The sequence below is a fragment of the Papaver somniferum genome, unplaced genomic scaffold (genome assembly GCF_003573695.1).
Source record: "Papaver somniferum cultivar HN1 unplaced genomic scaffold, ASM357369v1 unplaced-scaffold_125, whole genome shotgun sequence".
Classification (NCBI taxonomy): Eukaryota; Viridiplantae; Streptophyta; class Magnoliopsida; order Ranunculales; family Papaveraceae; genus Papaver; species Papaver somniferum.
In genome coordinates this window covers 7,783,374-7,798,917 of record NW_020621603.1, presented here as the reverse complement: position 1 = coordinate 7,798,917, position 15,544 = coordinate 7,783,374, and the positions used below count along the sequence as shown (strand labels likewise).

General features: G+C 36.6%; 2 protein-coding genes across 2 annotated transcripts; one reads left to right on the top strand and one right to left on the bottom strand.

Moving 5' to 3' along the window:
* Positions 1–8,204: 8,204 nt before the first annotated feature.
* On the bottom strand, positions 8,205–10,219 carry LOC113331278. The gene is made up of 4 exons (XM_026578004.1): positions 9,669–10,219; positions 9,417–9,563; positions 9,115–9,272; positions 8,205–8,719 (listed from the first exon to the last, which is right to left on the bottom strand). The coding sequence occupies exons 1-4, from the start codon at positions 10,217–10,219 to the stop codon at positions 8,205–8,207; spliced, it is 1,371 nt and encodes a 456-aa protein (XP_026433789.1).
* Positions 10,220–12,937: 2,718 nt separating this feature from the next.
* On the top strand, positions 12,938–14,928 carry LOC113331137 (glycerol-3-phosphate 2-O-acyltransferase 6-like). The gene is made up of 2 exons (XM_026577893.1): positions 12,938–13,687; positions 13,880–14,928. Exons 1-2 carry the CDS (start codon positions 13,046–13,048, stop codon positions 14,750–14,752), a joined length of 1,515 nt encoding a protein of 504 aa, XP_026433678.1. The 5' UTR covers positions 12,938–13,045; the 3' UTR covers positions 14,753–14,928.
* The last annotated feature ends 616 nt before the right edge of the window (positions 14,929–15,544 follow it).

The window sequence follows — 15,544 nt, the reverse complement described above, 5'->3', positions numbered from 1 at the left end:
ATGCTTGCTATCATGTTTTGATATCTTGTTTTGCATGCCTTCCACGTGTCTCTTTCTGTACACGTGGTGGATGATGAAAGGTGTACATACATCTGTAGATGTGAAACTCAATTTCGGACAATGGTAAATAGTTAAATTTAACTAGTGGGGTTCGTTTCTGTCTTTCCAGGCCATTACGTATATGGTACATTATTTATATGTCCCTACTTTTAGAAGTCAACAAATATATCCTTCCCCAAAATAAATATATCCCTACCAATTTCAGGAATTAAAAACCGGATTTATTAGATTACTAAAATGCTCCCCTATATATTCCACGTTATACTAGATCCGACACATTAAAACTTCATTTTCAGTTTCAGTTTCTCTGGTTCCCCGTCTTCTCTCACTCACGATCTGTCATTAATTCACTAGCCGTTGCAGAGAAATCGATAGACTAGCCTTTAAAACTGAAAATCAACTTCGTTTCTTTCTCTCTGTTAATCAATAGACCACGATCTACAAAGGAAACTGAAAATCAACCGTATAAATTCAGTTTCATCATAAAACATAACCGATTTCACTTTCGTTTCATCGTCAACGTTTCATCATCAACGTTCCATCATTAGAAAACCTATTTGAACGATTTGAATATTTCAAAATTGAACAGGTAAAACCCTAATTTTCTGATGTCAGATTTAATTGATGCATGTATGTTTTGGTCTTGATTTTGTTAATGTAATTATTATATGTTAGTATTTGGCAGATTATTACACTGCGATTTACTAATTAGGTTTGATTTTGGTCTTGTTTAGTTAGTTTTGAGTTTTGGTTAGTGTTCTTGGAAGGAAATGATTTCTCGTCAAATCTGAGTATTTTGTATGTGACTAAAACAAGCATAATTTGAAGATTTTGAATGTTTGCTAGTTATGTTGATATTTGTCTTCAAATTTTTGGTATTATTTTGCTCAGATGAAAATTTGTTCAACTGGTAAGTGTTTGAAAAATGTGGTTCTGGATGTTTGGTTGATTTAGCTGTTTTTGTTCAATTTAAGGGATCAACAACAGTTGTTGATCCAAAAAAAAATTGGATCAACAGTGGAAGTTGATCCAATATAGGGGATAAACAACAACAGTTGATCCAAATAAAAATTGGATCAACAGTACAAGTTGATCCATGGTATACAAATTTGTTTTACTGTTGATATGTTTCTGAAGGATTTTTAGATTTTTTTTGTATCAACAACAGTAGTTGATCCAAATAAAAGGGATCAACAATAGAAGTTGATCCAATTTAAGGGATAAACAACTGCAGTTGATCCAAATAAAAATAGGATAAACAATAGTAGTTGATCCATTGTATGCAATTTGTTCTACTGTTCTACTATGAAAATATAACTATAATAATTGTTGAACTCAAGTTGAGAAGACATAATGCATAGAAGATCGCCAAGGATATTAAAGAAGAATCAAAATGAGAAGGGCACGCAAGAGATTAGGCAAGCTAAAGAACCAAAACAAAATGTGAAGACCAAGAAGAAAATTGAAGAAGAGCCAACCAGAAAGAGGAAGAACAAAAATACAAATGAAGAACGAAATGTGAAACAAAAGAAGAAAGCTGAGGAAGAACCAGAACAATCGGAATCAGAATCCGAAGAAGAAGAAGCACAAGAAAAATCAGATGATCAAGATTCTGAAGAATAGGAAGATAAATCTGAAGAAGAAGCAGAAAAGAGCAAACCGAAGAAAGTAGTCAAAGGTAAAAACATAGATTGTAATATTTTTGCTGATATAACATAGATTGTACCCTATATAAACAATGTTGTTTAAAATATCGAAAACAATATGTAAATGATTGAGCTTCATGTATGCAGGCGAGTCAAGGGCGAAAGAAGAAGAATCGGAATCAGAATCCGAAGAAGAAGAAGAAGGGCAAGAAGATTCAGATGATCAAGAGTCGGAAGAAGAGATTGTAAAAGTAGCAGAAAAGGGCAAACCGAAGAAAGTCGTAAAGGTAAAAAAATAGATTGTAATATTTTTTACAACAACATGCCGAAAGCAAAATGATATAACAAAATGATATGTGTGATAGTATATATATCTCATTATGTTATTTGAAATATTGAAAACACAATGATTGATCTTCATGTATGTAGGCGGTTCAAGGCCGAGAGCAAAACCACAACAAAAGCTGAAAACCAAGAAGGTAGAATCAGAAGAATCGGAATCAGAATCCGATGAAGAAGAGCAACAAATTTCATATGAAGAGAATCAAGAGGAGAGCAAACCAGAGCCACGGCTCAAAGGTAAAAACATTGACTCTTTAATGAAATAATATGTGTAAGCAATCATAGTTTTGGATCAACGGTCACAGTTGATACAATAAATATGTGTAATCAATCATAGTTTTGGACCAACAGTCACAGTTGATCCAATAAATATGTGTAAAAAACCACAGTTGATCCAATAAATCTGTGTAAAATATCACATTTGATCCAATAAGAGGTAGTTAAAAGCATGAACTGTGATTACACATATTTATACGTCGCACCTCACTTGGGGGATACGCCCCCTCGTGAAAATATATTATGGGTAAAATCTGAGAAAACAAAAGTTTATTGTCAAAAATGAAAATGAAAATGATTTGAGTTTCATGTATGCAGGCAAGTCGAGAGAAAATGAAAAAAGAATCAAAGGAGGTCTCCAACCATTGGCTGATATGGGGAATTTTCTATGCAAAAAGTTTGAAGTAGAAGATGCAAATAACAAAAAGAAACTGATACTTGAAAAAGCACTGAAGGAATCTCCATATTGGGACTTAATCATCCCATTTTATGTAATAGACAAGAGAATGATTGGTAAATGGATGAACAAGATTAATCTTGCAATGCAGCTGCTGATGAGTGCATTTGATCCAATAACCAGAAAGTTCAAATTTGGAGAAAACGAAGAATGCTCTCTGGAAGCAAGAGATTTCGCTTTGATATTCAAGATGAGAAGACTGATAGAGAGTGAAGAATTGAAGCAGCAACTGCACCCGAATAAAGTTGACTACAACGAATTCTTAAATACAAAGTTCAGACCAGAAAAACCAAAAGACTGTCCAGACGCAATAATGAAGAATGAGGTTGTAAGCAAACTGAAAAATGCAGCAGAAGATGAGTCTGATCCGGTGCATTTTGTAAGACTTTTCGGTATGTGGTTATGCACGGTTTTCTTTTTCCAAAATACTGGTATGACAGCCTTCCCAAAGAAATGGTTGCCTCATGTATTACTGATGGGCAAAGTGTCATGGCCGGATCATGTTGTGGAATGTTTGATTTCGAACCTGGCAAACAAGAAGGATACACAATTAGCTATCGGTGGCTGCACAACTCTCCTAGTGGTAAGAAAAAACGTTAATTCTGTAAAAGTAAAATGTGTATTTTTGTAGAAAGTGAAATGCATACTATTGGATAAAAACTAACATTGTTGTTTATATTATGCAGTGTTGGTTTTGTGAACGTACCAAAAACTACATCGACAAAAGGAAGAATTTTGAAAATGCAACTCCGAGATTCCTACGATGGGACCAGAACGCATTGTGCAAGCAGCTTGTAGCTGATTTTAGTAAGTAAGTCAACAAGAAAAAAATCGATATGACTTGGTTCCGCAAGACGGTAATTTTTTTTACTATACTTATCTTTACCATTACAAATGTATCATTTTTTTTGTGGATCAACAAAGGAAGTTGATCCAATTTTTACTATCTTTATCTTTACTATTACTAATGTACCATTTTTTTGTGGATCAACAAAGAAAGTTGATCCATGTGAATGGGATCAACATCCAATGTTGATCCAGTTTTAGTATCAGTTTTTTGTGGATCAAGAATGGATGTTGATCCATGTGAATGGGATCAACAACCAATGTTGATCCATTTTTACTGTCAGTTTTTTGTGGATCAACAATGGAAGTTGATCCATGTGAATGGGATCAACAACCAATGTTGATCCAGTTTTACTGTCTACAATATTTTGGTTTGTGTTCATCATGCTTCGCAGTTTCATCAAGACTTTGTTGATCCAGTGTATCCTGAGGAGAACTATTTAATTGACATATCGGCACCTGCAAGAGAACTGGAACAAGATAGACAAAAGATAAAGGAACTAGAGGAAGAAAACATCCTTCTTGATTGTGACAGGTATGAGATTCATTACATGGACAAGGATCAAATCAAAATGTTTGTCCACAACACGATATTCTTGAGAGAGCTGTATGAGAGGAACAAGGAAAAACTACATTTGCAAGCTGGAGAACCGGAGCGACTTGCTGATATTGACAAGAAAATAAAGGAATGGAAGGAAGAAGAAAGGATTTTTCAGGAATCACTGAATAAAAATAAACCAGTGTATACAGGGAAAGAATTTGAAGCTTTGGAATTCGAAGATTTGTTCACACAACAACAAAAAGGTGAATCATCTGAAAAAGGTAATCAAGATGAAATGAACTCTGCGGAGAATGATCAACCAACGGATGGGAATGAAACTAGAGTATACATGGAAGTGGATGATTTTGCGGCTGTGAACAATGAAGACACTCAAGAAATGAACGATTCGTTGTGAACTGAAGATGGAACTCAAAGTACATTGGGAACTCAAAGTACTTTGGGAAATCAAGACAGTTTTGGAACTCAAGATAAGTTTTTCAGAATGGTTTTCAAAGTGGAATGACGTATCCGGAAAAACAAACAAGTAGCAAAAATAAGGAGAGTTGGAAGAAAGAATTTCATGCAGGAAGAGAAGTAAAGAAAGCTGATGACTTATAGCTTAATATTGTGGTCGAAAACGTTGTAGAGCTTGATTCGGTGGTGGAAAACATTCCAGTATCTGCTGGAATAGTAGAAGAGAAAGGTGACATACAAATGGAAGAGAATAGTCCGTCTATTGAGAAGAAGAATGATGACATACCAGAGGATATGATTGTGTTTGACACTCCTCCACTTTCAATAATTAAACCTAATGAAATTTCTGCTAATGTGCAAACAACTCCCTCACAACCGAGTTTCGGTGCAATAATGGATGAGGTAGATCGTGAGGCAACACAACAAGTAGAAGAGGTTGAAGAGCAAAGTGAAGAGGTTGAAAAGCAAAGTGAAGAGGATGAAAATATACAAGGAGCTGCAATACGCACAGGATTGAAGAAATTGTTTAATTTGGATGCAGTTGAGGAGCAAACTGAAGAGGAAACCGAATCAGAGGAACAATCTGATGGTACAAAAGCATCAGAAAAACCGCAGGTCAGTTCTCTTGTGAAATGGGTGAAGAAGGGAGAAAGGCCGAAGAGAAAGCCGTATAAACTTCAAAGTCGAACACCTCCTACTAAGCGTAGAAGGGGACAAAGGAAAAGTGGAAAAGAAAAAAAGAAGCAGAAAAAAATTGACACAATTGACCTCGACACTCTCGACAGTCAAATTGACAACACACCAGCGGAACCCACAAAACTGATGAAGCCAAAAAAACTAAAGCTGTGGAAAAAATTCAATGACAGCGAAAAAGAAGTCATCGAGCCATTCTTTGAGAATGCAACTGAATGGTATGTAATAACATATTCGAAGTCAAAGACCTTAGTTCACATAGTTATTTTTTGGGTTATGCTAGCTTTTTTTAATAACATATTCATTTGTTGTTTATTTCGCAGCGAGAAATCTTATAGTTTTTATTTCTGCAATCAAGATTTCGAAGTAGTCATCAATGGAAAGTTCATACAGTGTCTACTGAATAATCAAAACATTCATGTTGAGATTGTTGATTACTACATCAACTTGATGAAATCAAATATGGATTCGCCGGATAAACCAGATTACAAGAGCCACGTCATTCTCTCAACACATGATTATGTAAGTAGCAGAAAAATCTTGGTTTGTTTTGTATGTCAACAACAATTGTTGATCCAAATAAGTTGGATCAACAACCATTGTTGATCCAGATAGGTTGGATCAACAACTATTGTTGATCCAAATAAGTTAGTCTGATTATGAATGAATGTTACAGGTATGTATAGCTTAGGGAGTTTAATTGCAAATACGATATGTTGTTCATTTTATGTTGTTCTCTGGTTATGATATCACAATTGCATTTTTTTTGTTGACAAATGTAGCTTTTGTTTATAATGTAGATGATCCATAACATGCAAAACTAATATATTTGTTTAAAAATATTGATACAGCCGATATTGGGGATCGCATTAGCCACTAAAAATATGGCAAAGGTAGAGAGATGTGGGGTTACAGAAAAGGTGAGGACCAGTGACACTGGGAATGTTGAAGACACATACCTCATCATACCAATGTGCTTGACTGACAAGGACGGTGTTGGATACCATTGGGTGGTGCTGGCGTTGGTAAAAGGAAAATGGATAGTGTACAACTCTGCAAGGAGAAACGCAGATTACAAATGGCAATATATGGTGATGATAGTACCACTGACTCAATGGCTGAATGAAATGGGCCACAGAGATCCGTAGATAGGTGGTAATATCGAGACAAGATTCTCACATTGCATTGTACCAGCACAAGATGGATGCGACCGTGCATTGCACACTTGCATGTACATGAAGAATTTGGTGAAGCATGGAAACTGTGAACACCTATCTGAAATCACTAACTTAGATGAGAAGTTGAACAAGAAGCGAGTGAAGATTGCAGCAAGAATCTTGTCAGAATTGGGTTCATGGAAGAAACCGGAACAACTTCCTGATTCAGCTACTGACTCTATTCAACAAAAAATCCAATTGCAAGACTCAGTTGAACCAGTAGTTGATCCATTAGATGAAGCATTAGCTGAACCATTAGAGTGAGCTTGATGTCATACTCTGTTCATGGTCTGTAAACAAAATCTAACTGTAGTTTTAAAAATACTTATCTTAGTAAGTAAATCTTATTGTAGGTCTGATTGAATTATTATGAACCATTATTAATGATTTATTTGTTACAAGTATTTGTTTTGTCTGATCATTTATGGATGTATTTGTTGTCTGATTATGGATGAATGTTACAGGTATGTATAGCTTGAGGAGTTTATTAGCAAATACAGATGGAGCCATGCAATTTTTTTGATTGTTTTGTGTATCAACAACCACTGTTGATCCAGTTATGTTGGATCAACATCCACTGTTGATTCAGTTATGTTGGTCTGATTATGAATGAATGTTACAGGTACGCAAAGCTTGAGGAGTTTTACTAGAAAATACAGTTATGTTGGTCTGATTATGAATGAATCTTACAGGTATGCAAAGATTGAGGATTTTTACTAGAAAATACAGATAGAAGCATGCAATTTTTTTGTTTGTTTTTTGTCAACAACCATTGTTGATACAAATAAGTTGGATCAACAACCATTGTTGATCCAACTAGGTTGGAACCCAAGAACAATGTTTCCACACAATAGTGTGAACAACCTGTAAAATCAATAAACCTGAAACCTGCCAACTGACATATACTTGAGAAACAAAACAATAGAATTCATAACAACATATAAGAATGTATATCATTAAAAAAACATAACAGGTGCAAACCAAAAAAGAAAAAGAAACACCAAACTGGTAAGAAACCTAAAACAAGTTTGTTCATCAACACCACAAGAACTTCAGAACAACATCCTCTTCAAGAAGTTGATAATCCTGGAATGAGACTCCTTGCGAAAAGTTGGTGCACGAGGAGCCAAAGGAGCTCTGCGACATGTTCGACGGTTGTGAAAGGTCAGCATCCCACACTGGCCACACTTCCTCTTCTTCCGCACCTTTTCACAAGAACCCCTGTACCTAACACCTTTAGGTCTTCCAGCTTGTTCTCGACCACCGGTGGGAGGCAAAATATACCCATTTTCATTAATTCCATGTGGCTTCTCAGAGTCAGGAATAGGATAAATGGGTCGAGAGTACAACCTTATATAGTAGTCAGAAGTATAGTAAGGGTTGATGTAGTTGTACGGTTCATCATTTCCAATATGCATTATTGCTTTCATTGCATGAGTGCAAGGAAAGCTATGTTTTTTCCACCATTTGCAGGTGCAAGTTCTATAATCCAAGTCGACAGTATGCTTCCCAGTTGGAGAAATGATCTCAACTACCTTCTCACTTGCTCTCCGAAACTTGTATGCACGGCAGTCGTTTATCCTCTTGTTAAACCTTGATTGCATACGAGGAGTGATCCTTGTAGTCCACTTGTTAGACTCCACTAACCTCTTTTAATTATGCTCCATTACCTTAGCACGAATAACATCAACAAGCACAAGTGCTGGAAGCGGCTTATCATGCTTAATGACGTTGTTAAAACTCTCAGCAATATTAGATGTGTTCTCACCCCACCTTTCTCCTAGAAATGCATGAGCAGCCCAATTCTCGAATGGAATCTTCATCATCCAAGCAACCACTGGATCCAACTTTAGATTACTCATACTCTTCGCAGCAGCATAAAACTTTTGCTTTGTTAATGCAGTGTAGCACTCTTCGAATAACTTGACTGCAGTTTGTCTACTCCTGCCCTTTGGAACAAGAATATTTCCTTTCATATGGTACAAACAGAACGAATGGAAAGCATTTGGGATGACTTCAGGCACATGCTTCAAAAGGCCGATTCCATGATCTGATATGATGGTCAGTGGACGATCTTCACGAATAATACCCATCAAATTGGTTAAGAACCATTGCCAACTATCATAATTTTCACTTTCGACAATTCCAAATGCAACTGGATAGATCTCTACAAAAACCAAAAAACAAAGATAAGTCACCAAAAACAAAAATAAGTGACCAGTAAGTGCCAACAAACAAATTTGATCCATTTCAGTTGGATCAACAGTGGAAGTTGATCCATTTTAGTTGGATCAACAATCACAGTTGATCCAATAAAATCTGTGTAAGCAATCAAAATTTTGGATCAACAGTCACAGTTGATCTAATAAGAGGTAGTTAAAAGCAAGTATTTCAATGCAGACAAAAAAAAAAGCAGTCTAAACTAACCTAAGCTACATATAGAATGTGAGAAACCTAGATAAATTTATCAAGAAAATGAATGCATAATAATGGATCAACACTAACAAGTTTAAATATTCATGGATACAAAATGAAAAAAAAGTAAAAGGTTAAAAATCACACCTTGGTTACTAGTTTTGCCGCAAGCAACCATAAGACCACCTTTGAACTCCCCAGTGAGAAAGGTACAATCGATAAATAGCATCGGACGACAGTAATTGTTGAAACCAGTTATAGAAGCTTCAAAGGCCACGAAAAACCTTTTCAACTGACGCGTCACACTATAATACTCAAAATTTACGACACTTCCAGGATTGTAATGTTCAATGACATCTTTATACCAAACAAAGTCTGAGTAAGACTTGATGTCATCACCCCAAAGAAATTTCTTGGTGAATTATAAACTGTGGTATGCATGACTATACTTGAGGTCAACTCCATATTCCATTCGGAGTAAATCTATAACGTCGGAGGCAGTCTTCTTCTTCTTAGATGCTCGTAAATCATCTGCCAAAATATCCTTCATAAACGATTTTATCATCCTAACTTTTGATGGGTCTGAATTAGTTAAACTACATGAATGCTCTCCAATGTATCTCTTGCACTAAAATACACCTTTTGTATTGGCGAGGAGAGAGGCGTGAAACCTCCAGGGACAATTTTCCTTCTTTTTGAACTTGCAATCCACAGTGTATCGCACAAGGTCACTCTTCTTCAATTTGTATTTGCGACCACTATTTGTTTCATACTTTGTAACACAATCCTTAACTTCTTTAATACCACCTTCAAACAACTTCCCTACTCCAGTTAAGATGTTGACCCAAGCATCAGACTTCTTCAGGACCTTTTTGATCAAACACACATCATCAGTGACGTCTTCCAATACAGCTAGCTCATCGCTTAAAATACAACTTGATGATGACGAAGAAGCAGGAGCAAGAGCAGAAGAAGATGATGAATAAATAGAATCAACACAGGTGCTTAACTGGATTTCAAACTTCACCAAGTCAATCCCTTGTGAGATGCAGTAGTGAATGAAAAACCTCAAATCCAAATCATGATTGATGACATTTGAGATCCCTTCTACAGTGTAACCAAAAAGTATGAGTTCTTCATGAACATAGGGACACTTATGTTTCGCCACACTTATCATCTCCTTGACAGTAATTGATCCGGAAACAGGATGCGAGATGGTCTGATTGCAAAATTTGAACTCTATAACAACCATCTTTGGCCTGCAATAAATAATAAACAGATAGTGGTATTCAAAAACTATGGATCAACAATCACATTTGATCCAATAAATATGGATCAACAATCACAGTTTTGGATCAACAATCACAGTTTTGGATCAACAATCACATTTGATCCAATAAATATGAACCAACAATCACATTTTTGGATCAACAATCACAGTTTATCCAATAAAATTTGTGTAATCAATCACAGTTGATCCAATAAATATGTGTAAACAATCACAGTTGATCCAATAAGAGGTAGTTAAAAGCATGAATTTCAATGCAAACCAAAAATAAAGCAGTCTAAACTAACCTAAGCTACATATATTATTACGTCGCACCTCACTCGGGGGGCTACGCCCCCTCGTGAAAGTTAAATTCAATGTAGAATATGAGAAACATAAAATATAAGCTACATTAGCAACAAAGTGAATGCATAATGATTACCTGCAATATACCAAAGGAAAAAAAAACACAAAATACAAAATTTTGTGTTCAGAAATTTGGATCAACAACAAGAGTTGATCCAAAATAAACTAAAAATCATCTTATTTTTTATATCAACGGTCAAGGTTGATCCAAAATAATATCAACATCTCATCAAAAATATAATCATAATCTAAATTTCATCACAAACAAGATTCTTCAAACATTTCAGCATAAACATAAAATCTAATTTGATGAGCAGATCTAAGATTCGTACCTGTTCAAGAGATGAATATGGATCTCGAGATCAAACTATATCAATATCACCCAATCAATCTAACAGAATAATCACGAAAATCAATCTTCCAAATAAATCACGATCTCTGCAACATCCACAAAAAACTGAAATCAAAAGTAAGGAAATATAAATCTGTGAAACGTATATGCAATCATCAAAAACAACTTTATTAATCTTCAAATAAACATCAACATTACCAATTTGTTTCAGGAAAACAAATCTAGTGGTTTCTGTTGATTAATAATAATTGAAAAACGGACTCAAAATCTCTGATTCTGTTGATTCAGATGAAGAACATGAACTAGGAGATGAAGAATTCCAATATCTGTTTCCCTCTCTCGTCGATTCACTGAAATTTTTTTCAAATTTTTTTCACGAACTCAGCTCTCTCATCTGCAGCTTTCTTCTCTCTCTTTCAGTTTTATTTCCGTTTAAAAACAGAAACGGAATATTAGGGGTGAGCAAAAAGTCCGGAACCGCTGATTTCATCCGTATCCGTCCGCAAAATTGTGGGCGAAACCCAATCCGCAAGATCTATGGGCCGGACACGGATGAAATTCTCAAATCCGCACTTTTAGCGGTTTGGTTGCGGTGGGACTATGAAATCTGCGGATTCATCCGCAACCGTAGACGGTAAGGAAAATTAATAGAAGCAAATACTTGTCAGCATAACTGGATTACACCTATGGAAATGTGACCGAATTACCAACCCAGCCAAAATGGCTTCCATCAGATAAGAAGACAAACCAAGCAGAACTCAAAAACAGATGAGGTAAACCGCAAAAAAGAAGAGCGTTCTATATATAATTCAGAGATACTCTTTCACTAATCAACCTATATATATACCACCTTGACGGGCTTCATATTTCTTTCTTAACACGAGGAGATGAACAACATGTATCATTTCACAATTCTTTTTTTAGCCAAGTAGATGGACAGATGACTTACTTGGCGTCGGGATTGGAGTGACGCATGGACGGACATGTATCATTTTGAATTTGTTTCTACTCTCTGGACCACACTTCCGCAATGCAACCAATTGCATATGTGCTTCTTCTGCTTACAGTAACAGCCACCGTAGGTTCTTTTATTTATTCATTTTTGTGACTAAATTCGTGGTTAATCCGCATCCGGTCCGTATTATTCGCTGATCCGCGAATGTCAAATTTGTGGGTGATTGGGCCGGATACGGTTGGATTTTTCAAGTCCATAATTTTGATGGGTTGGACGCGGGTGACCCCTAATCCGCATCCGTCCGTCCGTTGCACACCCCTGCGGAATATATAGTTGGGGTATATTTGGAAGTCCATAATTGAATATTGGCCCCTGATGGGCTTGTACAAGGAAAGGGACATATTTATTATGTGATAAGATAATTATATAACCTATCAAAAGTAGGGACAATAATTCAATTACCACCTACGTATATATGATATTGCGGCTTTGCTACACGCCGATGCCATATGCACCGAGAGGGATTTGACGGTCCTTAGTGCGGCACTCTTAGCATCAGGAAGGTGGTGGGCAGGCATGGGCCCCACCCCCTCTTACACGGTGCCCACCACGATTCAATTACCACGATTTGACGGTCCTCAGTGCATCTATCATTTTCCATGATATTGTTAAAAAACTATATTAATTAACTAAATTAATTATTGAATATTAAAATATCATGCCTCGTCTTAACTTAGGGTCTCAAGTGCCTGTCGTTCCTGGTTGAGGTGAGCCTCGTCTCAACTTGAACAAATCGTACACGTACGATGCATTATCATTCCATATGATCCGTATGTCGGTCCTTCCTGCACTGCAGCACTGCTCCACATGCTTCAAAATAAAAAAGAAACTCACAAGAGAAAAGAAAAAGAAAAAAGATGGTGCGACGTCTAATTAATATTAAACTTAAATTTACTAAATAATGCAAATCATTTTCTTCATGGTACGTCTATATATATACCGATTAAACAACTCACCAAATTCACAAACTACAACGATATCTTTAGTCACTTCTCTTCTCTTCATTCCCTCCCCCATAAACACCTGCATTATCATCTACTCTCTTTCTTCTTTCTTTTGATTCTTTGCTTACTCAAACATGGGTTCTCTGTTTCATAATTCAAATCATCACCATGGTTTCCCACCTATCTCGAAATGTAATTACGAAAACCGGTCAGAACAATCGGTAGCTGCGGATTTGGACGGAACCCTTCTAATATCTAAAAGCGCCTTCCCATATTTCATGCTTGTTGCAGTCGAAGCTGGTAGTTTACTAAGAGGACTACTTCTTCTACTTTCCGTCCCATTTGTTTACTTCTCTTATATTTTCATATCAGAAGCGTTAGCCATCAAAACGTTCATATTCATAACTTTCGCCGGTCTAAAGATCAAAGATATCGAAATCGTTGCACGCTCCGTTTTACCACGATTTTACGCCGGAGATGTTCATCCCGAGAGCTGGAAAGTGTTTAGTTCTTTTGGCAAAAGATATATTGTCACCGCGAATCCGAGAATTCTGGTTGAACCGTTTGTTAAAAGTTTCTTAGGTGTTGATAAAGTTCTGGGAACAGAGCTTCAAGTGTTGTGTAAATCTGGAAGAGCTAGTGGGTTTGTTCAAAAACCAGGTGTTCTTGTTGGTGCCCATAAGAAAGAAGCATTGGAAAGAGAATTCCGTGACAATTTACCTGATTTAGGTTTGGGTGATCGGAAGTCTGATCAAGCTTTCATGTCCGTTTGCAAGGTAATTTCATCCTTCTGTTTTTCCATCTCTAGCGTTTTACTTCTAGTATTAAATTATGGAAAAAAAAAGTTCCTTTCTAGGAGGGCCACTGGGTCCTCCAATTAAAGGACAGTTCGCATCAACTCAACCATTTGTCTTACTAGAAGGTCAAATTAGTATCTAAGTAATTCGGTGTCTTCTCTGTGATTACAGGAAGGTTATATGGTCCAAAAGACTAAATGTGAACCAGTTCACCGGAACAAGCTTCTAAGTCGGCTAATATTTCACGAAGGAAGATTGGTTGAAAGGCCGACTCCGATAAGTGCACTCTTGACTTTCTTATGGTTGCCAATCGGTTTCGTTCTGGCCCTTCTTAGGATCTACATCAGCATTTTTTTGCCGGAAAGAATCGTCTGGTACACATGTAAGCTCCTCCTCTGCGTAAAAATTACCGTAAAAGGAAACCCTCCTTCTGCCCCGAGAAAAGGCCAACCTGGTGTTCTTTTAGTATGCAATCACAGGACCACGTTGGACCCGGTGATAACTGCTGTAGCCTTGGGGAGAAAAATCAGTTGTGTCACTTACAGTATAAGCAAATTCTCAGAGTTGATATCTCCGATTAAAACCGTAGCCTTAACAAGAGAAAGGGAGAAAGATGCTGAAAATATCAGACGCTTGCTCGAAGAAGGGGACTTGATGATTTGTCCAGAGGGAACAACTTGTAGAGAGCCGTTCCTTCTTAGATTCAGTGCATTGTTTGCTGAGCTCACAGACAGGATTGTTCCGGTTGCAATACACACGAAGCAAAACGTATTTTTCGGTACATCGACTCGTGGGTTTAAGCTTATGGATCCTTATTTCGTATTAATGAACCCAACGCCGACATATGAAATTACGTTTTTAAATCAGTTGCCTACTGAAATGACTTGCACAGGTGGGAAATCTCCAGTCGAGGTTGCAAATTACATTCAGAGGCTTTTAGCCAGAACGCTCGAGTTTGAATGCACCAACTTGACTAGGAAAGATAAGTATGAGATGCTGGCCGGAACAGATGGCATTGTGCGGTCTAAGAAAGAAAAAAATTAACTAAAAAAATTTACTCAAACATTTGTAATTTTAAAGACATGTATAGATTTGTGAGTACGTGGATGGAACAATTCGAAATTCCTATTGAATGTAGTATTTTTCATTTATTACCAGTTCTTAAATCTTGAGCTAATTCAATGACGTACGATGAATAGATTTGTGATGTCATGTTTAAATGCCACAGTCTAGTGACGCGTACAAATCTTTAGAAGTGTAGTTGGCTTCACAACTGGTCGAGATATTTGGTTGCATTTGAGAAAAAGAATTTGTTCAAAAGTTTTCTGCAAATAAATCTCTCCTTCGCGGTCGTCTAATTCATCACATCAAACAAGGTATCTTTGATGAATCAGATGTTTTTTTTTTTAGTATGCATTACGTGGTTTGGGCAAAGACTATCGACAATTTGTGATTTCTGCACATAATTGTGAAGTTGAGCTTACACTTGAAGATATTAAGTCCAGATAACCTCCACATGAACAGTGACCGAAGCCTAAGGATGTAGCATCCTCACCAGTTATGTTAGGTACTACTGGTTCGGTTCATCAGATGCATTTTAGTTAGACTTGTTGTGAAATCTGCAACAAAATGGGACATACTGCAAACTTTAGGTACTAATTGTGAACACGTAAATCACGAAGGCATCTATATGTTCACAACCAATGTTCGCATTCTAGGTACATACTCGCTCCGAAGAGACAATCACATTGATTCATTGGTTCAAAACCTTCGGGTTTATCATAGCCTCATCTAATATCATCGCCAGAGGTGTGTTACATAGGAGAAGATAAAGAA